The sequence below is a fragment of the Protobothrops mucrosquamatus genome, unplaced genomic scaffold (assembly GCF_001527695.2).
Source record: "Protobothrops mucrosquamatus isolate PMUCROS unplaced genomic scaffold, P.Mucros_1.0 scaffold_99, whole genome shotgun sequence".
Classification (NCBI taxonomy): domain Eukaryota; kingdom Metazoa; phylum Chordata; class Lepidosauria; order Squamata; family Viperidae; genus Protobothrops; species Protobothrops mucrosquamatus.
In genome coordinates, this window is record NW_015386175.1 from 1618543 (window position 1) to 1646457 (window position 27915).

General features: G+C 44.8%; 1 protein-coding gene across 1 annotated transcript; it reads right to left on the bottom strand.

The window, feature by feature from the left end:
* Nucleotides 1-170: 170 nt before the first annotated feature.
* Nucleotides 171-27913, bottom strand: FAAP100 (FA core complex associated protein 100). Its single transcript, XM_015815308.1, has 9 exons — nt 27749-27913; nt 23168-23286; nt 19751-20679; nt 12316-12469; nt 10937-11721; nt 9073-9209; nt 6019-6135; nt 4257-4343; nt 171-296 (listed from the first exon to the last, which is right to left on the bottom strand). Exons 1-9 carry the CDS (start codon nt 27911-27913, stop codon nt 171-173), a joined length of 2619 nt encoding a protein of 872 aa, XP_015670794.1.
* Nucleotides 27914-27915: the final 2 nt, after the last annotated feature.

The following is a 27915-nucleotide window of genomic DNA, read 5'->3' on the forward strand; positions in this document are numbered from 1 at the left end:
GTTTCCAGAGGAGCCAGGGTCTGCCCGTTGGGATCCTCCACCCCTCCTCTGCCATGCCTCTGCTTCAGCCTCCCATCCGGAAAGTGCACAGCCTGCTGCTGCTCCCTTCATCCATCAGCTCTGGGTAGAGGCGGCAGTGGGATCCTCCAAGGGGTGCCGCTCCTTGACAATCACAGGACCACCAGGTTGGGGTTGCGTAGCTGCTGGTAAATATGAAGAAGCTTCTCCACCGTTGCATCCAAATCATTCCCCAGACACAAGTTATCCCGGAGGGACCGGGCTTCCTTTAGCAGCATCTAACAGAACAGAATAACAGAGTTGGAAGGGACCCTCGGAGGTCTTGTTAGCCCAACCCCCCCCCCCCCTGCTCAGGCAGGAAGCCCTATACCATTTCTGACAAACGGTTGTCCAATCTCTTCTTAAAAACCTCCAGCGTTGGAGCCTCCATAACTTCTGGAGGCAAATCCTTCCCCTGATTAATTGTTCTGAATAATTGTCTGGAAATTTCTCCTTAGTTCTAGGTTGCTTCTCTCCTTGATTAGAACAGTGGTTGATCAACAAGCCAACCCAAAATGGTTGCCTTTGCCGGCAGGCTCATGCCCAACTAAAGAACATGGCTTTCGAAGCCCTCCTTCCCATGTAGCCAGACGTCTGCAATGCACTTTATTTGGGGCTGCCTTTGAAGACACCTTGGAAGTTACAATGCAGTTCCTATTCTTCAGGCATTCTGTTGGCTACCTATAAAACCTATGGCCTTTTTCTACGCTCAACAGGGACTCTGGTCTCCAAGATGTTCCTGCTTGTCCTGTCATCTAATGAGGGCTCGCTCAAAGTCTGTCAGCCCCACCACAGGTCTTTCCTGATATATCCTGCTCATTCGGCAACGTGCCACCTCCAAAGGTCGAACTGGCCCGTTTGGTGCTAATATTTTGCAAAGCTGTGAAAACAATTTCCAGCAGGCTGGCTATCAAAACCTAATGGTGGCTGGTCTGCCACTTTTTCTTCTTTTATAGGTTTTGGTGGGAGAGTATTAGTCTTTCTTGTTTTGGAGGGGAGGATTATACTGTTTTCTTATACAGGTTGCTTTTTTGTTTTGTATACACTACCTAGAATCTGGCGATATAGACTGATACATAATACAGATGGTCCTCACTTAACAACTGCCCCATTTAGTGACCATTAAACATTACGAGGGTGCTTAAAAAATATGACTGGTCCTCAGTCACGCAACCGTCAAATCATCTTGTGATGTGATCACATTCAAGCGCTTCACGGCTGGCTTCCCACAAGCAGAGTCGACGGAGAGGCCAGCAATAAAAATAAAAATAAAAATCGTGGTCACGTGATGTCTCCCTTAATAACATCATTGCTTAGTGATGGAGTCACTGTGACTTCCAATTGTGACAGTTAAGCAAGGACTGTATCTACGTATTGAATTCAAATCAGGGGATTTACCATTAAATCTTTCTCCCTGCACAAGACGGCGTCATCCTGCAGCTATTCTGTGATTCTGGATTGGCAGAGTTCGTTACGGTCAGGGTTTCTGGTCTTCCTACAGGAAGATCCAAAGCACCTTTTTTCTATTTTTTTTCTGGAGCTTTCTGGCTGAAAGGATCTCTCCCAAACAGAAGGCAAAAAACCCTCCAGTTGGACAAAGCAGGAGAGTAAGCAGACTATAACAGAGGTGTCTTGATGGGGACTCTTGGCAGCTGTGGCGGTGAGGTTTCAAAGTATCCCCCTTATCATTTTATACTGGGGGAGGATGTTATTTGCTGGATTTCTCTTCCTCTCCCTCCAGCTTTTCTGGAAAAATATTAATTTATTTATAGTAAAACAGTTAAGAATATGTTTAAGCTGAGAACATTCAGATTCTAAAATCTGCTGCTAAAATTCGATGGCCTGGACAGAAATTAACTCGGTGGCTACACACAGGTGGCTCAGAATGAATGTGTTATTCACATAATCTGTGAAATCTATTACAAGATGTGGTGAGGTTCACTGACTGGCAGTCTGTAACGAGAGAAGATAAATTGATCAGAGGACAGATCTAAGGCCGTTAGATTCCAAAGAATAGATAGTGGGGGAAGCAGGCCTCAAAACATCAACTGCAGAGGAATTTTAATCCAGTCAGTCACTGTCTCTCAGCCCAATCAACCTCGCTACTGTTGTTGTGAGGACAAATTACAGGGAGTCCCCAACTTACAACCGTTCATTTAGTGACCATTCGAAGTTATGGCAGCAGTGGAAAAAGTGATTTATGAGCAGTCCTCGCACTCAAAATTCAGGCACTTGACAACCAGCATGTATTTACAATGGCTGCAGCCCCCTCACCCTTTCAACCTTCACAGTCATCTTCTGACAAGCAAAGCCAATGCAGGAATCTGGGTTTGCTTAATGACCATGTGATTTGCTTAATGACCACAACAAAAAGCTTGTAAAATTGGGTGTGAGTCATGTAATGACCTCCTCATTTAGTGATGGGGGGGCGGAGGTCCCCAGTCTGAATCATAGTCATAAATCAAGGACTACCTCTAAATGACTATCTTTAGCAAGATGTAAATCTTTTGAGCTTGCACATAGATAAAAATGGTATTATGCCTATATGACAGTGGTTCTCAACCGGTGGGTCGGGACCCCATTTGGGGTCGATCGACCATTTCATGGGGGTCGCCAAGCAAGGCTGTCCGCCATTTTTTTTGTCCGCCATTTTTTTGTCCGCCATTTTTCCCCCTTTTCCGGTGGGTGCCTTACCTCCCTTGAGCTGGGCCAGCTGGTGGTCGGCCTGCTCAGTCTCTGCTGCTTGCCAGCTACGCCTCGGCCGGCGCAGGGGGCAGAACCACGCATGCGCGGCGCTCCCGGGCAGGGAAAGTCCTCGACTTACGACCGGTTGGGTAGTCCTCGACTTACGACTGGTTTAGTCCTCGACTTACGACCAGTTTAGTCCTCGACTTACGACCGGTTGGGGTCGCGGCATTAAAAAGGTTGAGAACCACTGCTATATGAAATGGCAGGATATCATTGTATCCCTGTCTCATGCCTGTGAGCATTCCAGAGGTATCTTACTGGCTGCTGTGGGAAACATAGTGCTGGATTAATATGCACCTTGTCCTGAGGGAGCAGGGCTATTCACTTGCTCTATATAAAACCAGGTTAGGCAATGTGTATTTCCACGATTGGGGATAGGGAGAAAAGTTACAAGACAAAACCCAACCCTCAGTGAAATCCTCAGTTGCATAAAAGGCTCCATTGTGAAATCACAGGGCATGCTTTATATGAATGTCTGCTTTTAGCTCTGGGCTAAGGCAGGGAAGGAAAGAATGGTATCACTAATCAAATTACGGAACACATAAACAGAACGAACACAGATGATTTCAGACTGGGTGAGGCAGACAACAACTACGGAATAAGCCGTAAACTCATTCCCCCATTGCTTCTGTCAAGCCAGATTCTGAAACTAGGATGGTTCAGCCTCTCCAATTGCAATGGAGTGGCTAAAAACAAGTGTGGAAGTCCTTGCTTATTGGCCATTCATTTAGCAATCATGCAAAGTTAAGATGAAGTTGAACAAATGAACAAATGGTAGTTACACCCAGTCCTTGAATTTGTAGCTGTCATAATCTCCCTCTCCCCACAATCACATGATCAAAATTCAGACATTTGGCAGCCTGCCCACATTTACAACCTCAGTGTGCACTTCAACTCTCCACACTCTCCTATTTCCTGTCCCCCCAATCTCTGCTCTTTTGGCTGCCCTGCACTCCGCCCTTGCCACCTACCCCTGCCGCCCTTCCCTCTGATCTTCTTCCTCCAGTGCCTCGCCGAAAGGGCAGAGATGGAGGTGAGATAGGTAGGTAGGTAGGTAGGTAGGTAGGTGGGTGGGTGGGTGGGTGGGTAGACAGACAGACAGACAGACAGATAGATAGATGATAGGGGTGTTGAAGTAGAGGTGAACCAGGAGGGCAGGAAAAGTGTGAGGCCCTCTACTAATGACATGCCTGGTCCTTGCTTAACAACCAGGACTACTGGAACTGCCGTCGCTAAGCAGTATGATCATATGAAGTTTCACCTAATGATTGCTTAGCTCAGTGACAGAAATTTCAGGCCCAGTAGGAGTTGTTAAACAAGGACGACCTGTATTCTGAAATTACAGAGCTCAGCCAAAGGCAGGTAGTTGAAGTTCTCCCACAGCCAGCTGGAAACAAGTGTGCAATGCACACGTGATTCCTCCAGTGCCTTGAGTCTGGGTAGCTGCTTACCTCATGGTTGGCTTGGATCTGGTGGAGATACTGCACTCGGACATCCGGGGGAGAAGACTCCTGGGCAGCTGGTTCCAAAATCAGAGTCTGTGTTAATCAAAAGACAAAGGACTGATTAAACCCCTCCTGTTTGAAGCAATGGTTTCTTCCATATGGTCCCACCCAGGCTCTATACTCTGCAGACAAGGGCCTTGTTTGTGTGTTACCCCAAAAGGAACCCTGCCTGGAATTAAATAGGGAAAGCATCTACAGTCCTTGGTGGTGTTGTCAACACCCTGGAATTTCCTCCCCAAATTGGTCCAGCTGGCTTCTTCTTTGTCATGCTTTGAGAAAAAAATTGAAACATAGCCTTCTTTTCTATCTTTCTTCCTAGTAGCCCTGCTTTACTTCTGACACCATTTATCTTTTATGTATATTTAAGCATTTTTAGTTCGCTGTCCTGATGTTGTAATGCTATAATACTATTGGTCCTAATTGTTATTTATTCATTCTGTTATTACTCATTGATTATTGAGCAGAGTGTATAAATGAGTGAAATCAAGAAAATAAATATCAGGGCAAGGTGAGAAATCCGACTAGGTCTTCAAATCTGACCCCCTGTGCTTTTCAAATGTGAAGTGATGATGGCCTAACAAACTCCTAAAGCAGAAGTCCCCAACCTATGGGCTGCAGCCCACTAATGGGCCGTGGCCTCCCGGCCACCGGGCCATGTGAGTAGCTGGGCAGTGCATGGGCATGTGTGTGCGTGCTCCCCCCCTTGTGCCATCGTTGCCACAAGTGTGTGGACAGCAGCAGCGCCACTAGTATCGCACAGGCGGTGGGAGCACCGTGAGTGGCAGTTGGGTGGTGGCGTGCCACACGTAGGTGGCGGCATTGCCACGAACCTTGCGCAAGAAGCAATCAGGCGGGCTATGGTGCGAGCCTAGCGCAGGACGGTGGCACAATCATGCCGGTGGTGGCATTGCCGCGAGCCTGACAGTGGCGGCACCACAAACCTCACACAGGCGTTGTCATCGCTGAGAGCCTCATGCGCATGCTCGCAGCCGTTTGTGTGGTGCGCATGATTGCAGCCTGTTTGTGTGCACGCATTTGCTCATGCGCGTGTAAGGCGCCTGCCCCTCCCTCTCCCACCGGGCCGCAAAACCCAGAAAGGTTGGAGACCCTTGTCCTAAAGGATTGGGCCCAGCACCTCTGGGTTTCCTACTCTCCTTCGCTTTAGGATATACTGTCATTCCCACCTCCCACCTATGAAGACTTAAGGAAACCCAAATGATGCGTCAAAGTATATATTTTCTTTATCATTCCCAAAAGGCAGGATTTGTAAAGAGGAGTATATTTCACATTAAGAACCCATAATGCAGTCACAGCGGTATAGAGGCCTTCATAAAAATAACCGACCTGCTTTTGTTCCCTTGACAACCGACACGATTTTTAAAATTTGTTTGATTGATTTTTTGTGCTGCCATCTCCTCCGCAAGGTAACTCTGGGCGGACGATGGGAGAAAACCCTCAACAGCCTTTGCTTCTTAGCATGAGGACAATGGAATATCCATTCCCTTTCTTAAGAGAGAGGAAGTCCATGTGGCTACAAGACTGTTCCATAGATCAGCCCAGAATTTTGGGCGGGACAACAGGAAAAATACCACGCAGCCCCACTCTTGCTGGATTTCAACCTAAATCTCTTCTCTTGTTTGTGCAACCAAAGTTGTCGGGATATGATAGGCAAACATCCCGCCTTCCTTCACTCTGCCACAGCACATACCTGAATGCGCCGAACCACAGCATGATGCAGCTGACACATGTTTGCCAGTGGAGACCCCTGGATGACAATCTCCACAGCTTGGATAGGACCTGCTGGGCTCAGGTCACTGACTGTCACCTGGGGGGGAAACAAGAATGTCACTGCCACCAGTTTCACTGAGCGGCGAAACTGAGAAAGCAAAGTAAGAAAGTGTCAATCATCTTTTTTTTTTTAAAACAAAAAACAAAGCCTTTCATTTTGCAAGGGTAAGTAGTCTCTGTTCCACACCGCTGACACTCAGAGAGGAAAAAGAGAGAGGAAGAGAGTAAGGTTGCATCTTATGTAAGAGCACTGAAGGCTGAACAGCCTTTTAAGGATGTTAACTATTATGTACATTTCTTCCACGTTCTGAGCTATTTCGTCTGGAAGCACAATATCCCTTTTCCCAAATTTACTTATTTATATGATTTATGCCCCCAATTTAAGCTAAGGTAGAAAGCTTGGAGAGCACGTCACTGGAGTGAAAGGAGAGTCAAGGGACTCCTCCCAAAGTGGTTTTTCCAGTTCACCGAAAAGGCGACATTGCGCTTCAGCCTGTTAGCATGCGGTTTGACCGGTAGCAAAATTTAGAATGGAACACAGTTCGCCTTAGGCAGGGGTAGGCAACCTTGGCTCTTTTCTGACTCGTGGACTTCAACTCCCAGAATTCCTGAGCCAGCCATGCTGGCTCAGGAATTCTGGGAATTGAAGTCCACGAGTCAGAAAAGAGCCAAGGTTGCCTACCCCTAGTTTAATGAATATCTGAATATCTAAAATTACGACACTGAAAAAAGTGACTTACGACTGTTTTTCGCACTTACAACCACTGCAGCATCCCCATGGTCACGTGATCAAAATTCGGACGCTTGGCAACTGACTCATATATATGAGGGCCGCAGTGTCCCCGGGGATCATGTGATCCCCTTTCGTGACTTTCTGACAAGCAAAGTCAATGAGGAAGCCAGATTCACTTAACAACCGTGTTACTAACTTAACAACTACAGTGATTCACTTAGCAACTGTGGGAAGAAAGGTTGTAAAATGGGGCAACATTCACTTAGCAATTGTCTCTCTTACCAGCAGAAATTTTGGGCTTAATTGTGATCGTAAGTCGAGGACTACCTATATTTCAAGCTTTACGTACAACCCACCGTCTAGATCAGGGGTGTCAAACCCAATTTCATTGAGGGCCGCATCAGCATTGCGGTTGCCCTTGGGGGGGCCAGGTGGGTGCGGCCAGGGTGGGTGCGGCCTACTGGGTGAGTGTGGATGGAGTGGGTGTGGTCTACTGGGTGGGTGTGGCCAGCTCTACATCGTTCACGTCAAGGGTGCCTGTGGGGGCCTGGGCAGGAGTGGGACAGATCTGAAGGTCTCTGGCAGAAGGGATGGGACCGGGGCAAGCGCCAAGGCATGGTCCATTTCTTCATTCCTCACAAAGGGTGACACCTCCCCAGCATGCACCCAGGGGGCAGGGCCAACGCGGCAGGGGCCGGTCCCTTGCTGTTTTCAGACAGCCTTGCGGAGCTAAGACTGAACGCATTTCAGCATAGATGGCCACCACAAAATTGTACATTGGCTCCCGGCCGGCCTGGGCCGGGGCCAAGGCAGTGGGGGCCGTTCCCTCACTGTTTCCAGGATGGCTTCGCAGGCCACATGAAACAACTTCGTGGGCCACATCCGGCCCCCGGGCCTTGTGTTTGACATGTCTGGTCTAGATGGAAAGAAACTGGCCCGATGAATACAACTGCAGTGCCATTGTCTCTATTTCTTCTCTAGCAACAATGAAAAATCTGCATGCTCCAATATATTCAAACTACTGAAGAGAAAACAGTTTAAATCTTCACTCAGTTAAAACTGGGAAGACCGTGCCCTAACCAGGATCAATCACACATACAACTCAGAGCTACCAAATTCAGATTCTAGTTCAAGAATAAGAATATGGCTAACACAAAAACTAACACACTTTTATAGTGGAGAAAAACTGAAGTGAAATGCAGGCCTTCTAGACAGACATTAAGCCAAAATTCCTTCTCACATACAAGAAGTTCCTAAACAAAGAATCAAAATCCTTCCTGGGCCTATTGAAGAAATCTACTGCCTTTCCCCTCCAGCTGGACAGAATCTGTTTTACCCTGATAATTCCCAGAACCTCAAGGTAGTATCAGATTCATATCCTCCTCCCATTTCTGAATATATTAACATTATTCTAATATTTAGGACATATGTTTTGCACATCACATGTCCTGCTCTTCCAAGGGGGTCAGTTTAATTTTTGGGAGAAGAACCCTTGCAGTCAAATGAAATGAGACAGCTTGATTGTCCTCCAATGAAATGCATCTTCCCTCAGCTGGGGCAGGAGGAACCGCACTAAACACAATGGTATTATACTTATGTACGCCAATCCAGAAGAATCTGGTCATCGTCCAGGCTTAGCTGGCCTAACTCTCTCTTGTAAGAATTAACCAGCTATGGTTGGAGTACACAGCCAGCAATTCATAGAAATGTTAACGATTAACAATGATTAATTGTTTCCACCAATGGTGGGAGATTAACAAGTCAAACCTGACTACTTTCCATCTTCCTGGAATCATAGATTTTGGGCAGCCCACTTAGGCCATGAGTCAAATTCCCTAGCTAGTGTAGGAATCCAAATTAAAGCATCCCTGGGAGATGACTGTGAAGTTTCCTCATCAATATATCCATGAAGGAGAACCCATCACCTTTCTTCATTCTGTCAGAACCTCTGAGATCTGTGTGGTTTCCACCCTGAAGCAATTCTAGAAGTCTTGAAGACCTGGCTGTGCTCTACGGTTTATTGGCTATGTTTTCTACATGTGTTTATACTGAAGATCTCACTTCAATTATCTATTTGATATTGTGCTTTTATCTTCTTTTGTTATACTGACAGTGGCCCAGAGTCAGTGTGGAATCTGATGGTGCCTAAATCTAATTAGCCGTTTCTATAACAACAAGCCTATCTTAATCGGCAAAACCCAAAGTCAAAGTTTCACGGCCCAGTTACAACTCCTGCCTTGCCTCTCCGATGTTCAGCTGCACTTTGCCTCCATCGGGGGCCAACCCTTGCATGACTGCCACCTCCTGGCTCCGAAGGGCATCTGCTTCGCCATTTTCAGCCAGCAACCATCGCAGCACAGCGCAGCACAGCGACACGTCTAAGCAAAGAAAACAAAAGAAGGGAAGAAGGGCAATCTCTCTTACCTGAAAAGCCTGAGGATCCCTGGGGGAATCCCTGACTGACATTTCCCCGATTCTCCCACTGGCTTTTGAAACGTACTTAGAGTGTATAAGTCTAGGAGGCGTTTTTCGAAAGCCAACTGCACTTTGTTTTTCCTTGAAGACATTTCGCTTCTTATCCAAGAAGCTTCTTCAGTTCTGACTGAATAGTGGAAGATGGAAGGATTTGTATTCCTTGCATTCGAAGGGTTAGCACTCTTTCTAAGAGTCGTTGAGGCCACTTGGAGGTTTAGCTGTGCCCTCAGGGTCACTTGAATAGTGCAAATGGGTGTTCCACTCTTGGAAAGAGTGCTAATGACCAGATGACTACAAGGGATATGAATCCTTCCATCCTCCACCCTTCAGTCAGAACTGAAGAAGCTTCTTGGATGAGAAGTGAAAGGTCTTCAAGGAAATACAAAGTCCAGTTGCCTTTTGAAAAAAAACACCTTTGGGACAACCGACAACAGACCTGGATGACTGAGAATCTTCATAGATATAAGCCTAGGACATATGTAGCTTCATAATAAAGATGTTAGGCTGAAATGATTGTCTAATATCCTGTTGAATGTAAGGGCCCACCTTTAGGAATCTGAGGTCACGATGGTATAAATAAAAGAATCCCAGTGGACGTTTTAGAAAAAGATACATAATAATTTTAATTGTAGCCCCCCCAGTTCTCTATGAGTGAGATGGGCAGTCTCCAAATTTTTTATATATGTTTAAACACACAGATCTAAAAACCTGGACTACTGATAGGTTTGTTAGCTCTCTGTTCTAGTGAGATGGACAAAGGAAATATCTGCAATCCCAGTCTATCACTGCTTGCCATCCGTGCAAGATATTCCAAATCTTGACATCTTCCTTCCTGCAACACTAACTACCGTGTTGAGAAAAATTGTGCCAATTTATACCCAACTTCACATAAATGTAAGAATTTGAGTATCCTTATTATTTATTGCTTGCCTTGGGCAAAGTATCCACTCTAGTCTGGGCTGAAATTAATTCTCAGGATTAGCCGTAAACGAGGATTTGCTCATGGACACAGTGCACTACTTGCATTATTTTTAATTGCCAAGAGGAAGATTATCCAGCTTCTATCACTGGTTTGGCTGCAACATTGCCCCTTGCTAACCCAAAGGGTTTGGGAGTCATTTGCAGGCTTTTTGATGGTGGAAAACTCATTAAAACCCAAAGATGGCTATTGCTGGCTTCTGGTCTACTAGTTTGACATTCTCTGATTCTGGAAAGGATTCTGGAGGACAGCGGTGGGAAACCTGGACCTTGCAGATGTTACAGAACTGCGATTCCCAGCATCCCTCGTCACTGCCATGTTGGCTGGTTGTGTAGCAACATCTGCAGAGCCATAGAGCCCCAACCTTTCTTTTAGAATTGTGCTGTATGTGTGAAAAAACAAAACAAAATTACAGGAAGTTATATCACCACATAAGTTGGCCAAGAACATGATTAACCGGTCCATTGACAAGCGAGAGCTCCCAAGCCTCTCACAACAGCTGCCTTGCAAATAAAAGACATTGTTCTTTTCAGGGCAAAGAGACCATGGGAGCTATCAATGCAGGTGGGCCTTGGAGGCGCTAAACCTAATGAAGGGCAAGGAGAGGACACAAGACAGGAGGTTTAAAAAGCATTCACAGGTAACACGCACCTGCACAGAAGTCCTTCAAGGACGCTCTCAGCAGTTCAGAGGATACCTTGATTGAAGCTACAGTTGGAGCCAAGTAATTTTCATCAATGACACTCCGTCCCTTTGGGACTGGCTCATCATTCTCTTCCATGCTCTTGAGAGATTTCAAGAAGGTTTCAACTGGATCCCCAGGGACAGAAATGGCCACAGCAGGTGGGCTAGCTTCAGACATTCCCTTGTCATTCAAGCGAAGGCACTGCAGGAGATCAATGATGTCTTCCCTCAAGGGCAGGCAGATGCCTTGTCTGTCCAGAGAAAGGCCAGGGGAATCGTCTGAAAAGAGGTCATCCAGAAGCTCAGTGGACTCAGAAACAGTGCCTAAGATCTCCTGCAAACTGTAGTAGAGCGAGCAGGAGACTGTGAAAGGCAGATTTAGTTTGGAGCCTTCGGCAGGGCTGACTGGAAGGGTCACCTCTGTCTTGTTCCCTGGAAGAAGCTGATCAATAGGGAAGGTATAAGTGGTGGCAGAATCTGAAGTGGTTTCCTCAAAGTCACAGGAGTTGGCAAACAGCTGGACACAGAAGGTCCAGCCACGCTCCAGGCTGCATTCACTTGAGTTTTCCAAGATGCAGGAGATTGTCAAGGTGTCCTGAACCAGCATATGGCTCCAGTGGGCCGCGATGGTGCACGTGATGGGCTTCGGACCATTCTGGCTTGACAGCAAAGCTGCGCTCACGTTCATCACTTGGTTCAGGCAGGTCAAAGCTTGGTTTTTTTGGTCCACGGCTTTTTTTAGGGAGGACACTCTGCAGGTATCAGAAGAGAAAGAAACACTGAATAATACTGATGGCAAAAACTGCCTAAGAAATCCCTATGCAAAAGACAGATAAGCAATGGAAAAACCTGTATGTCAGAACATGTTGGAAACTGCTGGCCCTGTATGAAGGCTCAGCCAAGTGACCAGAGGGCCTGCAAGTAGGCTACGTTGGCACTGGGCTCACCTCCCTCCCTCGCCGAAGCCTGCAGGCCAGTTCTCGAGGAGAGCTTCCAATGGGAGCCGCAAAGCATGTACTGCTCTTCTAGGAGCCCTTATTCCTTCGCTTCTTCTGGTTCCACTGCCACCTCAAACAGCATCTCCTGCATAGCTGTTACCTTCACCCATCAAGCCACTGCTGCCATGTCTCCTGCCTTGCCCATTGATAGAGCATGCCGCGGCTCGCCCTTCCATCCCACTGCAGAGTTTAGCATCAAATCCTTGTGCAAGAAAAAGCTGCTCAGGCAGGACAATCCAGGTAGCATTAGCAAATGCTTCCTGGTGAGTTTCCCAAGCCACCCACGTAAAAGTGCCAAATTTGTACTCTACATGTAGGGATGCTATTCATAGAGAGGTCAGCTCTTACCTTTCGGAGACATGGCCTATCCCAGACAGCAGCTCTTTGATCCTCTGCCCAGCTTTGTCAGCGTTCATCTTGAGTGGCTGTGTATCATCTGGGCTGCACAAGCCACACGTCATGAGACGGCCTTTGGCGGAGAGAGCCAGAAGTTCAGATTCTCCTGAGCATGGTAGCAACGTAGAAGAGGAGACAAGCAGAGGAGAGAGTTAACACCATGGGGAAGATTTCAATCTGCCTCCCCAGCAACAGATCAGAGAAACAGAATTTGGAATTGTGAAGGTTACATAGAGCTCTAAAGAGCCTTCACCAAGGACCTCCAAAATGGCTCCCATATTACCATGTTTAGTGTCACTGGAGGAGAAAATGATTACTCAGTGGGAGGATAATTGTATAAAATTTAATTTTAAATTAATTCAAAAGTAAATCAAGTCAGTTTCAGTTTTTGTCCTGATCCACCTACTACCTTTTGGAGCAGAATCTCTCACATCTCCCTTACAAGCGTCACTTTGTAGGGGAGATGGGTGACATAGAAATGTAATAAATAAATGTCACACAAAGGCCAAATCTGCTTTTAAAACCTGTGTACTCCTTGTATTCTTGTAGTCTAGTGTAATGGTTAAGGCGCTGGCCTAGAAACCAGGAGACTGTAAGTTCTAGTTCCGTCTTAGGCACGAAAGCCAGCTACGTGACCTTGGGCCAGTCAGTCTCTCTCAGCCCAACCTACCTCATAGGGTGGTTGTTGTGGGAAAAATAAGAGGATGGAGTATTATATATGCCCTGAGTTACTTATAAAGTAATAAAGGTAGGATAAATACAAATAATCCTCATCTTACAACCATATATTTAGTGACCGTTAGAAGTTACAATGGCCTTGGCAAAGTGATTTATGGCCATTTTTCACACTTACGACTATTGCAGCATCCTCATGGTCATGTGATTAAAATTGGATATTTATGACCATTGCAGTGTCCCAGGGTCATGTGATCACCTTTTGCGATCCTCTGACAAGCAAAGTGAATGGAAAGGCCAGATTCACCTAACTGTGCAACTAACTTAAGAACTACAGTGATTCACTTAACAAAGGGTAGCAAGAAAAGTCGTAGAATGGGGCAAAACTCAACGGCTGTCTTACTTAGCAAGAGGAATTCTGAGCTCAATTGTGGTTGTAAGTCGAGAACTACTTGTAAATAAATGTTCAAACCCTGAGGGATGTGTACGTCCCCACACAATATTCAAACAAAAAAAAAAATTTCCAAACAGGCAAACATGCTGGCTGAGGAATTCTGGGAGTTGAAGTCCACACATTTAAAACTGCCAAGTTTGAAAAATACTGTCCTAAAATCATCTGAAAGATTGAGGGCAATAGAAGAAGGGGATGGCTGGATGGAGTCACTGAAGCAGTAGGCATGAGCTTAAATGGACTCCAGAAGATGGTAGAGGACAGGAAGGCCTGGAGGAACGTTGTCCATGGGGTTGCGATGGGTCGGACACGACTTCGCAACTAACAGCAGAACCATCTGACTATAAAAGCTCTGGAACAACTATGCTGGTTTGGAATTCTGGGGTTGTAGTTACAGGACCCTAGAGAGGGAAGAGATGGGCAATCTAACCAGCATTTGCAAGAGAGCTTTCATGACGGAAGAAACAACTGCAATACCACTGTCTCTGCCTGTGCACATGCCCCTCAATATCCCTGTCACACCAGATATTCAAAAGAATCTTTCCTTTTTACAAAAGAGAGAAGAGAAGCAGGCACGTTGCCAATTAAACCACAACTCCAAACCACATTTATTACAATAAAACGGCAGGTGGCTGCAGCACAGTGTTTTATCTGGAAATGTGCCCACCTATACAGGAAAAAGATAAAAAATAAGTTGGAAAGGAGACTGAGGATAGAAAATATTTTGCACTGGCGGGAGGAAGTCGAACAGGAGCAAAGAAGATCACAGGAGAATTAAAGAGGTAATGGGAAATAAAAAGTGTATTGGCTATGTTGTAAGTATAGGAGCAGTGGCATATTGGTTTGTTTGTACATCCAGCCTGAATTTGGGCTGCCTGAGTATTAAGCTATGGATAACTCTTCTCCTCGGCCTGAAGGAAGAACTGCAAGAAGAGACCATCTCACAGCCTGTCCTGGAAAAGCTAAGAGCAATTTCTGTGCACAGAAAGTAACTTCAGTCGCTGCCACACTCATGCTGGGAACAAAGCCATTGTAGATTCTCTTCCCCCCCCCCCCCTCCAAGGGGTAGAGAAAATTGGTGGCCCAGGAGAGGCTTAGAGAATGAAAAAGAAAGGCAGCAGAAGAAAAAGATGGCGGCAGTTTCTTCTTCTTCTTTCTTCACTATTTCTTACTCAAAAGCAAGATCCCAGCTGTTTGCTGCCAGGCAGGCACCTTGCCCTTTCCAAAGGCCAGTACTTCATATAGAAACTGGGAAACTGTAAGTTCAAGTCCAGCTTTAGGCGTGAAAGCCAGTTGGGTGACCTTGGGCCAGACACTCTTTTTCAATCCAGACCACCTCACAGGATTGTTGTTGTGTGGAAAATAGAAGGAAGAAAGAGCATTAGATATGTTTGCCAACTGAGTTTTTTTTAAAAAAATAATAAAGGCGGGATATAAATTAGAGAGGGAGGGAGGGAGGGGGAGAGAGAGAGAGAGAGAGAGAGAGAGAGAGAGAGAGAGAATCTTTCTCCACAAAATATCACAGTGTGGGGTGATTCTGAAAGTCGGGGGGAGGGCAACAACATGGGGCAAGGGGCAGGCAGAAAACCCACAGGCAACTGTATATCCAAGGATGTTCCTGTCCAGAATACTTATCCTAGTTGAACGCTTAGTTTTACTTTCCAGTGACCCTTTCCAAATAGAATAATATCATCCTAAGATGCAAGGCCTTAGGGAATTAGGGTTCAGAAATTGAAGAAAGAGCTGCTGGGGAAAAGAAGGGGTACAGTAATAACTGACCCCCAAAACAAGATCTGGGATTGAACCGAGAATTGGACTTCCTGGATGTTAAGAGCCTTTTAAAATAAAACTTGCTGCTAGATCTCATTAGCATGTAAAGAAGGTTGAAGGAGAAAAAGTCTATTAACAGCTCAGAAATTAAAGCAGCACTAAAAATAAAGCCTATAGTGGGCCAGAGAGCCAGCTTCTCACATGCTGCACAATTCTAAATCTCCTCCCTGCTGCTTTCTGAAACTGTTTCACCACCACTACCACTTGTCCACACAAATAAAACACTCCCAGTTTTCTTGCTTATTCTTCGTTAGCCAGAGATTACAACATTTCCATTTTTTTTTTGCAGAAACAGTGGAACACCTTTAGGCAAGGCCTTTCCACTATACCTCCAAATACCCGGGTGATGGGAAGGATGGGTGCAAAGTCATTTGCTTTCTAAAACCTCGTTGGTAGCTAGAGCAGCTGCCTCACCCCCTCTTCCCCTCCTTTGAGTTCAAATGGGAGACAAATGGCCTCCACCAAGCCTTGCTTAGAAAGGAAGTCTGTTTCCTGCATACAGGATCTGTATGCCTCTGGCATGGTGAGCAAGCACAATGCAGCTGTTTTGCACAAGAAAGGAAGAAGGGGTGAACTGCTTAGCCTCCCCAGGTGACAGCATTCCAGAGCCATTTTGTTGAAAGGAGGCAGAGCTCTTGAAATGCAGTTTTCTTGAAGGGGCTGAGTTGATTCGAGCTGGCCTCAAGCTTTTCTCTATGCAAAGGCCCGAATCAAGAAAGTATCACACCAGTATATAATGACCATACAGCCTTTCCCTAAAGCTGCAAGGGCTGAACTCCTTCACCTCAAATCAAGACATCCGTGTCTGATTGAGCAAGTATCATATGAACAAGCTACAGAAAATGGTCTTAACAAGGAGAGAGGGAGTAGAGCGCAAGAAAGGGAACAAAGAGTCGGTTTGGTTTAGGGGACATGATAGCAGTGTTCCAATATCTCAGGGGCTGCCACAAAGAAGAGGGAGCCAAGCTATTTTCCAAAGCGCCTGAAGGCAGGACAAGGAGCAACGGGCGGAAGCTAACCAAAGAGAGAAGCAACCTAGAACTAAGGAGAAACTTCCTGACAGTTAGAGCAATTAACCAGTGGAACAACCTGCCTCCAGAAGCGGTGAATGCACCAACACTGGAAGTTTTTAAGAAGAAACTGGACAGCCATTTATCCAAAATGGTATAGGGTTTCCTGCTTGAGCAGGGGGTTGGACTAGATGACCTCCAAGGTCACTTCCAACTTTATCATTATTATTATTATTAAAACCAGCTGGGTGACTCTTTCTCAGCCCAATTCACCTCATGACTCTTTCTCAATTCACCTCATGGGTGTTTGTTGTGGGGAAAACGGGAGGAGGAAGGAGCATTAAGTATGTTTGCACTTTGAGTTGTTTATAAAAATAATGAAGCCGGGATATAAAACAAACAAACTTTTTAGCTGGTCTAGAGCTAGGCAATCTAAGACCTCAGAGCTGTATTACTTATGAATTCAGTTTTGCTGCCTTCAGATCAGAGTTTCTGAAACACCACAGAATGCCTTCCTGCCATTTTGAAGTGGAATGCTGCACCAGAAAAGCAGAACAGAAGCCAAGCCTTGAGTCGATGATGGGCAGGCAGATTTGGAATGTAGAGAACATCTTGCAAATTGGGCAACCTGCCCATTCACAAAATAGCTGCACGGGGAACTAACTGGTTACAAAGCACCAATTTACCAGTATGCCAGCTCTTCCTCCTGCAGACTGCACTCTATACGATCCCTTACTTACTTCTGTCATTTTTATGGGCAGCTAGATGAGAGGTTATAGCCACATATACTTTTATTTTTTAAAAAGTCCTTTTGGAGCCTGGACATATTCCTGGAAATTATTGTGCTGGAGCCTATGACATCACATTATAGCAGTGGTTCTCAACCTTTTTAATGCTGCGACCCCAACCAGTCGTAAGTTAAGGACTAAACCGGTTGTAAGTTGAGGACTAAACCGGTCGTAAGTCGAGGACTAAACCGGTCGTAAGTCGAGGACTACCCAACCAATCGTAAGTTGAGGACTTTCCCTACCTGGGAGCGCCACGCATGCGTGGTTCCGCCCCCTGCGCCGGCCGAGGCGTAGCTGGCAAGCAGCAGAGACCAAGCAGGCCGACCACAAGCTGGCCCAGCCCAAGGGAGGTAAGGCACCCACCGGAAAAGGGGGAAAAATGGCGGACAAAAAAAATGGCAGACAAAAAAAATGGCGGACAGCCTTGCTTGGCGACCCCCGTGAAATGGTCGATCGACCCCAAATGGGGTCCCGACCCACAGGTTGAGAACCACTGCATTATAGCATGCCAGCTTCCCTTAAAAAAAAAAACCCTAAAATAGTTTTCCATTAATCCCTATTTGTTTATTAAAAAATGAAAAGCTCATGAAGAATAGGAAGGCCAACAATGTGTCCACAGGCACATTGACATCCATGGGCAATATGCTGGACGTGCACTATCTCTAAGACTTGGAAGAGTGTTATCATCATCAAAAAGGAAAAAAGAGAAAACTTTGAGAACTTCTACTCCTCTAAGAGGAGGAAAAACTGGAGAATCTTATTTGTGTAAACAACATAAAGGTAGTCTTCGACTTACAACCATTCGCACTGTGACCGTTCAAAGTTACAACGGCACTGAAAAAAAGGGATTTATGTCCCTTATGACCATGGTAGCATCCCCTATGGTCATGTGATCAAAATTTGATCATTTGGCAACTAATGTATTTATGACAACTGCACTGTCCCAGTTATGTAATCACCATTTGTAAACTTCCCAGCTGGCTTCCAACAAGCAGAGTCAATGGGGATTCACTTAACAACAATATAATTCACCTAATAACTGCAGTGATTCGTTTAACTACTGTGGCAAAAAAGGCTGTCCAACAACTGTCCTGGATTCCATTGTGGTCGTAAGTCGAGGACTATCTGTAATCACCCACTTTATATGATCAGGAGCTGTAGCTATCACCAAATGAGTGTCGGGGGGGTGGTGGTAAATGACCACACATTGGTACTGATAACTTCTCTCCACTGCTGCAATTTACCTACTGTGTCAGACATCAGGACATAATTATACAATGGCAGCATTTGCATGATGACCTTATTGCCAAGAAGACCTCAGTTTGGTGCCACTGCATTTTGCTGTGGAAGCTGCTGAAGGCAGCCTTGGACACAAACATTGCCCAATCTTGGACAAAATCTTAAAAAGACTGCCAAGGTCACTCAGCAATACCACAAGCTGAAGGATGGATCGACCAGGGATCTGTCTTCTGACTAAGGTCTGCATCTCAGGGATTGCTGGAACACAGGCGCACACAACTTTCTTCTTTGATGTGGCTACCTCACAAGCCCGATGCAGCAAAACACTTAGTTGCTGCTCTGGCAACCTAGGGGCAAAAGGTTCTCTCAAGGCCATTTTGGACCCAAGAACCATGAGAAAAGGCCAGCGTTAAAGAAAATCTTCTCTTGAACTTATCTGGAAGTGATCCCTGCTTGTTCTGAGGTAATTCAGATAGGCCTCGACTTACAATCCTTCATTTAGTATTTGAAGTTACAATGGCCCTGAAAAAAGTGACATGTTTTTCACACTTTTCACAGCCACCTAACAACCATATTACTAACTTCACAACTGCAGGGATTCATTTAACAACTGTGGCAAGAAAGATCATAAAATGGGGCAAAACTCAATGGCCGTCTTGCTCAGCAATGGAAATTTGTGGCTCAGTTGTGGTCATAGGCTGATTACTACCTGTTATCATGGACCAATTCTTTCCTAGCAAAAGAAGTGGGGCAAATCTGAATCAGTACTGGAGACTGGATCACGATACATTCTGGCCACACCACTACTTCCTCGTGTCTTGTCTCCCTTCATAATTTACTGCAGGCAGTCCTCCAGTTACAACCATAATTGGAGCCTTCTCATTACAGTTGTAAATCGTAACAGTCATAAAACCATTTGTGATCGACCCAATTTTATGTTTTTTTGCAGTGGTCATTAAACGAACACAGCAATAAGTGTGAATGCTGCAGTTGTTAAGTGAACACTGTGGTCATCAAGCGAACCCCTTGTTCGCTATGGCATGGTTTTGCCAAAACCTGAAAGGGCTGGTTTTTGGCCCTTTACAATGCTTTACCATTGTAAAGCATGGTCACGTGACTGCACAACACTACGAAGGGCCATAAAGGCATCCATATTGCCAAATATCCAAAGCGCTGCCTCATAATCATGCGGCGGGGCAGGATGCAACTTGCAATCCAGGCCATAAGTCCCCTTTTTCAGGGAAGGTCATAAATTTGAATGGTTGCTATGTGACCGGTTGTAAATTGAGGACTTCCTGTACTGATAGGTTCAATAGGATGCATCCAGACAAGAGTCTCGTGTCAAGGATTACTCTACCGTTCCAGACCATAGACCTCTTCTGATGATCTAATACCTTCTGACTCCCGGGAGGATAAGGAAAGCGCCACCACACTGCAGATACTCAAGCTGGCAGGAGACACAGCTGAAGGAAGGGTCCCTGCTGAAGGCTCCACTTTTTCAGCCTCAGGTGTGCTGCTCTCCAAGTCAACTGCATAGATGTCAGAATGGGTGCTGTAGTACATGCAGCTTCCCCCGCTGCAGGCTGCACACAGAACTGGTCCTTGTAGATAATACTCCCGGAGCTCTGGGACTTTGACTTCTTCTCCTTGAGAGGCCTTGATGGCCACCATTTTACCATAGTGTCCCAAAGCCACCACACAGTCACAACCCAAGCCTCCATAGCCTGGAGGCTCCTCCGCACCTGGGGATTTCCGTTCAGTCCTCAGGGCCCCAATGAAGACCACCGGCTCCTCCAGATGGTGAAGGATCTTGACAGGCGAGTCTTCCCAGCCGTGGCCCCCAGGGGAGCTTAGGGCCTTCAAAGGCACAGAACACAACTGCCCATCGGGGAAGCCACAGAGGATCATGGGAGAATCCAGCATGGCAGCATCTACGCCAAAAAGGAGGCTGAAGAGGGGCTCCTCCAGCACGAACCCCCCAGAATGGCGAAGCCCCTCCCAATGGTCACTGGCGCCAGGCGCAGATGCACAGCACAGCACTGGGAGGAAGTGGGCTAAAGACATGTCGCCATCGTTGCTTGTGCTGGTAGTGATGTCCACATGGCTGACTGGCTGATGTGACAATTTCTCCTGGCCCTCAGGGCCTGGGAGTTTGTGGAGATTCATGCACCACTTCTCTTGGACTTGGGAAAGGGTGATCAAGACATCATTGAGCAGCGTGAAGGTGCAAAGTGTGGCATCAGGGAGAGCGCAAGCATCACAGCCCATGGGGAAGATGCTGGAAAAGAAGTCGCTTTCCTCGCCATCCGTCTGCTTCGCTAACCTTCAAAGCAAACAAGAAAATCCTCTCAGAGTAGCCAAAGGGAGAAAACTCAGAAATAGCACTGGCAAATCAGAAGGTTTAGCATCCGCTTCGCTGAGCTGGATTCAGGAATGGGGAGAGCTGGATTAAGACGGATAGAACAACACCTCTGGAGGGAAGTTCCAGCCCCTTAATTTTTTTTATTTTATCTAAGAATTCTTTTTAAGCTGCTTAGAACCTGGAAAAGAATGGCAGAAACACACAAACACACACAAGGGACAACTTGGATGCGAGAGCCAAGAACAGGGCTTCCTGCAGGCTACATTAGAGGAAATGCTCTATCTGGGTCAATGGGGCTGGCAGAGAGATTTGAATGCTCCCTTTGCATTCAGTCTCCCACATTAAAAAGCACAAGGTGTGAAGCTGCTGTTTGCACGTGTTGCATGATGGTATTAACAGTTTCGCTAGATAAGGAAAGGCAACCTCAGGAAGGTGATGAGCTTCAGGGTTTAATTATCACGGTCTTGACAACCGATTTCCTGATGTTTCGCCAGAACTTTTGAATGGTTATCCTGCCTCTGAAGGTGCCAACCGCAGTTTCCAGCAATCCATCAGGAAATCTGTTGTCTAGACCAGGGTTTCTTAAACTTTTTGGTCTTAGGACCTTTTCCCGTGTTTAAAAGTTAGGGAGAATCCCAAAAGAGCTCATAATTTTTATATATCTATCAATATTTACCATATTAAAAATTAAAACCTGCACATTCATATTTATCGAATCATGTAAAAATAATATTAGATATTAATGTAATTTTTCGTAAAAAAACTATTCTTTAACAAATAAAAAAATGAGAAGAGTGACATTGCTTTAAAGTTTTGCAAATAACTTTAATATCTGGCAAATAATTTTGATTTCACGGAGCCTGAGAGGGTCTTGGTTGGACCTCCAGAGGTCCTCAGAGCAGCCCTTAAGAAATACTGGTCTAGACCATAGTCACTAAACCTTGAGGCTAAACGCTGCCCAACAGATACTGCCCATGCAAGCATTGTGGGGGAAGGAAAAGACAAACCTTGATTTCCACAATGCCAAGATTTCAGTCAATGCTCAGGATTGCATGTTTTGATAGCCTTCCCATGTGTCTAGGTTCTAGAAAACTGAGTGTATAATGTTGGGCAGGATGGATTTGTTGCTCATTGTTGGGGGTCTAGGCTTCAGGATTTGGGTGATACACCTTGTTTAAGGTCACATTCCCCATTAAAAAAAAACACATCTGCAATCAGGATCCTCCTAAATCCAGTACTGACACAGAGAACTATGCAAAAGATCTTTGGCAATACGTATTCAGTTTTTGCCGAACTTCTGCATAGAGAGCTGTTGGTGACATATATCTTGTAATACCAAGATGCGTTTATTACACTGTGCTTCTTGGCTCTTGAAGGTGGTTTGGAAGGTGCTTTTGGCCCAGAAACTAGTAACAGAGATGGGTGAGTGGTACTTCTTGAAAATGTCATATTCTCTCCCCCCCATATATTGCAACTTCAACAATCTTCTGTTCTCTGAACCTAAGGTATTCTTGTCTGAGGAATTTGCTCCTCTTGCCCATGACTCTCAACCTTCTGGAAATATCCTGCATTCTCCAAAGAATCCAAGTTCTCTCTCCTGCTACTTGGTACATTAGAGATGCCTCTTAAGAGTACCTTCATGTTGCTATCTTTCGCTTACTTCCTTCAAATCCCACTTTTGCATACATATCCCATCCTCATCTCCTATTATAAGCATAGCTCCATACCAGTTTAAGGGAATTAGATGCCATTGACAGCAAGATCATTCACAAAGCTCCCAATCAGATATTCTATGAGTCATAGAAATTCAGCCCATTAACTGGCATAAGACCTCCATAGGCTCAACAAGGTTCTGTTGGCCACATCTGCCCAACAAGTCAGAGCTATCCTATCCTATCCTGTCCTAGCCTATCCATCTCCTAGCCTATCTTCTATCCTGTCCTGTCTTGTCCTGTCTGGTCGTCTTGTCTTGTCCTGTCTTGTCCTGTCTATCCTTTATCCTATCTCCTATCCTATCGTTACATTCAGAAGTTACAGGTGCTCCATCACTGAAGGTTTTCAGAAAAGACTGGACAGTCATTTGTCTGGAATGGTATAGGGCAGAGGATCCCAACCGGGGGTGCGAGACGATATTCCAGGGGGTGTGAAAACTTGGGTTTTCAAAATTATAGTGTATATGCATAACTTGTTGCTGTTATTTCAAACTTTTGTAAGGGGTGCGAGAATATATCAGAAGCGTTCTAGGGGTGCGGGGTATAGAAAAGTTTGGGAACCACTGGTATAGGGTCTCCTGCTTAAGCAGAAGACCTCCAAGACCCCTTCCAACCCTATCATTCTATGTTTTATATTCTATGTTTTAATCTATGTGATCACTTCAGCCTTTAATTCAAGAATTTTAGGCAAGGGATGAAGCTTGAAATACTTAATGCAATCACATTTCCTCCCTCACCTGCTTTGATAGTCCAAGGACACGCAATAAATGCCAACCCCAGCACAGAGAATATACAGCTGATGGTGGAGGGGCAAGAGCTCCACATGCCAGACTTGATCAGGAAAGCTGTAGACAGCCTAGGAAGAAAATGGGATGGGGGATCACAAAAAGGCTTCAGTAGTTCTCCAGATAAAATAATGCATTAGCAGACATCTTTACAGCCCATTTTCTGGTTTATAGACTCGCATTAGACCAGGCATATAAATACACATCCAACTGGTCATCAGTAGGCCTGCCTAGAATGAGCAGGGAAGACTTTCCTTAATAAAATCTGCTCTGGTTCCAAATAAACCAAAGTGCACATTATTTACTATCAAATTACAAATAGTGGTTGTTTAATTGCTAAGCAACACGGTTGTTAAGGAAAACATCACATGACCACAATGGACTCACTCCCTCACTTCTGCCACAGTCATTAAGTGAGATATCACATGACCGTGACTTGCAATTTTACTGCTGGCACCTCTATGGATTCTGCCATCAAAAGCCGGCTGTGATGTGTGCAAATGATAATCACATGACTGCGGGATGCTGTGAGAGTGGTAAACACCAGCCAGTTGCAAAATACCCAAATCTTGATCAGGCGACCATGGGGACACTGTGACAGGCGTAAATGTAAGAACCCTTACTTTTTCAATACTATCATAATTTTGAATGGTCGCTAAACAGGGCAGTCTACCTAAAACCTTACTCTGGTGCTTACCACTTATTTCATTATAGGAGATAGAGCCTTATACCATAGAATTTATCTTTTTTTTTCAATTGCTATTGGTATTGGTACTGCTTCTTGGTGCTCGGTATTGCTTCTTGATTAGTAAAATAACATTGAGTAGGTGAAGACTTCTCCACCTCTAAGTTAAATGGGAGAAATTACACCTCAATTTACCCCCCTCACGGCACTGTTGTCAAAAGCAAGAACACAATGCCAGTAGAAAGCTGGTAATCTTGCACCCCCAGATGCCACAAGCTTCATCTGGGAAAAAGTGAAAACCAAAACAAGGGGGAAGTTGAAAATCTGCCTCTCCAAAAGCCACAGCAAGCTATCTCACCGCTTGTCTCAACTACCGCAATGCACAGGGCTGCCTTTAGCGACCATCTGGAAGCTTCAGTTGGTAGAGAATACAGCGGACCAAATGCTCCCCAGCAGACATCAATGGAGCCCGTAAGCCCTGTAGTGCAGGCTCCACTTTGGCTGCTCATTGGCTGAGCAGTGCGGATGTTAATCTACAAAGACCTTCACGCTTGGCAACAGGTTACTGGCAGAACTGCAACACCCTATGAAATTGGCCTGTGCTTGTGGCTGGAGAAACCAGCAGCTACTCCCTGTTTTTGGGAGGTCTGGAGAGTTAAAATGAGAGGAGGGGAGAAATATTTTCAGACTTGCAAGGATCCATTAACATAATCTTACAATAAAAGTAGAGAGCTATTACGGTACTCCTGCTTCTGCCTCTTGCCTGGACTACCTTGACAAACTAACAGCCACTGAGAATTGGATGGATAATTTAGGGATAGAAATCTATTAAAAGCAAATAAGTTGCTGCCTTGTGCAGAATCAGACCCAGAATCCTGTGAGTATGTATCATTTAAGACACCTCAGCACATCTAGTCTGAAGCCATTTTCTGTATATTCTCAACTAGAGGGAAGCTTAAAGTAAATCTTATTTGCTTTGTTTCTTTATCTGAGGATGTTATTTTGCACGTCATTGTTCCTTTTAAGCCATTAACGGTGGCTGATATGTCATTGAACAAGTGGCATATTATATCCAAGATGGGGGCTTTCATTTCAGCAAGGAGAGAACAAGCAGCAGCCAACACACACATCTGTCTGCAGTCAAAGCTGCAACAGCATTATAAGCACAGAGTATCGAGTATAATCTATGCATGAAAAAGCCCTGCAAAGTCTGTATTTTTATTATTTATATGAGAAATGAATAATCTATACGCATATTAAACTATTTATTACCTATATTTCTATGTGAGTGGAAAGTGTGCAAAGTTCAGCTTGTTATTATCTGAATTAAAGGGATGCCTTTAATAAAGGGTTTCTAACCTCAATAACTTTAAAGTGTGCGATTTTAACTCCCAGAATTCCCTAGCCAGCATACTGGCTGGGGATTCTGGGAGTTAAAGTCCACATACCTTAAAATTGTTGAGGTTCAGAAACATTGCTTTAATATATGAAGGTATGGTTTAGATCTTGGAAACAGCACTGGAAAATCTAGGTAATCTGGAGAAAATATATTTTATATATGTATCAATTGTGACAATATAGCAATCAGAAAACATATCTTTCATTTTATAGTTCAACAAGACTACTCTAGAAACAAAAGGCAGATTTGTAAGGACTGTTTTAAGGAGGGTAGGGGAGAATCACCACAGACTGATGTTAAGAATTGGATGCTACACGTAGGTGACTTATGAAGAACAACCAATTTGCTACCAAAGGTTGCTATGGTGAAAAAGATATCATTAAAAAAATCAACAGAAAAATCTAAATTAAGGATGTAGACAGTTAAGAACATCTCTGCATCTCACATATCCTCTCTGCCTGTTAATTTTTTTTATAGAAAAAATAATAATAACGATCCAAGGAGTCTTTCAAACATGAAGCTGTGGTTTCCAAATTATTTATGTAAAATACCAGATAAATGGGGAAGGAGGGAGAGCGGGAATATGGGCTGATCTTGGAATCCAGTTAGAATAATGCGATGTGGAGGGTAGAAAACAAAGCATCAAAGCAGTCTGGGTTAATCACATAGGATCCATTTCACTTTGATTCTTTCTCTACTACTATGCCATTCTTGTTATTAAACCTCCCACATACACACACACACAGAGCTATGTGTTTGCAGTGCATTCTACTCATCTGTTCTCTGCTCATAGGAGAGACTCTTGTAAAGAGACTAGTTTTTAAAAAAAATAATAACAGATTAGAAGCTCAAGCACTGATGAAGGAAAAACACAGCGTCCTAGTTTCAGCTACATTTCTGATCAAGTTTTAGTTTAGTCAGGAGTAGCATAGGAACTAACTGTATGGACAAAGATAATGCAGTAGATCTCCTTCGCTCCGATCCAGAACTATGAAGGGCAGACTTCATTTTCTGCGCTGTTTAATTTTCTCCTAAAAATTCATATGCAGGAAGACAACTTCCAGCACTTATTTGGAAAGCATTTCTGGTCCCCGATAGCAGCCAAGCAAATGTAAACTGATGGGCTTTGAAAGCATCCTAAAATGATGAATAATTAAAAAAAATACCTGTGACATGTATATTCACCTTCGTTTGTAATAAAAAAAACTGGTCACAATCCAATCGCTGAATGGATCCCATACTGTCAGATATATTTTATGACTGGGATAGGTAAGCTGGTGCCCTACAGAAGTTCTGGACTCTTTAGTTCCCAGAAATATGACAAATTACAGATTTTGTAGCCCAAGTTATCCCCCACTGTCCAGAAAGTACATTGCATGTAATTATTGCTTTTCTTTACCCAGTCTCCTCTGGTGCAAAAATTTGCTGTCTGTCATTACTTTGAACTAATTCTCCTAAACAAAGCCACCAAAGGCACTTTACTACTTCTATCTTTAAGTCTCCTCAAGGGAAGGAGCAGAGAAAATCAACATTCTGTTAGGGATATCATTATTTTTTATGTGTTGCAGTGCTGCTCTACTTTTTCTCTTTTTAGTCCAAATGCTGTATTTAGAATTAGGATTGGTGACATAAGGTAGATATGCATAGAATTCGCTTCGTGCTCATGTGCTGTATGAACATGCTTATTTTTAGCATTTATGGTGTTGAAAAAAAAACTCACGATAAAATTACAAACTGGGAAACAGAGCTACCATGAAAATGAATGCATCTCTTCGCATCAGATTTTACCCACCAGGTCGAACTCAATTTACAAAGATGTTTGGGTATACCCATGTAGCTTTCTTGTCAGTATGGAATGGTTTGCCAATGCATTCTTGCAGAACACATTTTGAAGTTCCCTGTCTAGTCTACAGAAATTCCTAGAGGTTTCCTATCCCAATACTAACCAGCGATGAGCCTGCTTTGCTTCTGAGATCAATCAAGGTCAGCTTGATACAGCAACCTGCTGCAGACATACATCAGTGGGATTTAATCCATCCTGGCATTCTCTGATGCTTTGGCCCACAATCCCCATCATACACTAAGTAAAGAGCAGTGGAAGTGTACTTCATTATATCTGGAAGCTGTCAGACTGGGGAAGGTAGCTTTAAGCTAGCACTAAAGGATGCAGTATGAATTGCACCTGTACTTATCTTCAGTGCTTAGACAATGCATTGTTCTGTACACTGATGGGAGATATTAAACCAGGTTAAGAGAGATCAACTATGATTCAGTAATTATTAAGATACTAGTGTTTTCGAACTTTTTAAGGAGATGCTGCTGTCATGCCCTAAAATCGCCTCCCAGCCTCTGACCTGATTTCCAGCGTCTCTATCTCCCCATGGCTCCTGCCCCTGAAAGAAGAGGGCTTGGGCTCGGCTAGCAGGACCAAGCGCCAGTCCAGACATACCTTCATCAGCCGCCCTTCTTGATCGTAGACATAGACGTACTCGGTGCCATTGGAGAGGTAGATCTGGTTCTCGTGGCACAGCACGCGGGGCTTCCCGGCTGCCAATCCCCCAACCGGGCAGCAAAATCCCGCCAGGTAATCCACCCTGTGCCCCACCTGGGCCATGA

Bases quoted from the DNA above. Each gene is read 5' to 3' on its own strand.
- FAAP100 (XM_015815308.1), bottom strand. From the start codon at position 27,913: ATGGCCCAGGTGGGGCACAGGGTGGATTACCTGGCGGGATTTTGCTGC. The intron at 11,722-12,315 runs GTAAGAGCTGAC...TGATACCTGCAG, and splicing joins ATAGGCCATGTCTCCGAAAG to AGTGTCCTCCCTAAAAAAAG. The intron at 4,344-6,018 runs GTATGTGCTGTG...TGATTAACACAG, and splicing joins CTGTGGTTCGGCGCATTCAG to ACTCTGATTTTGGAACCAGC.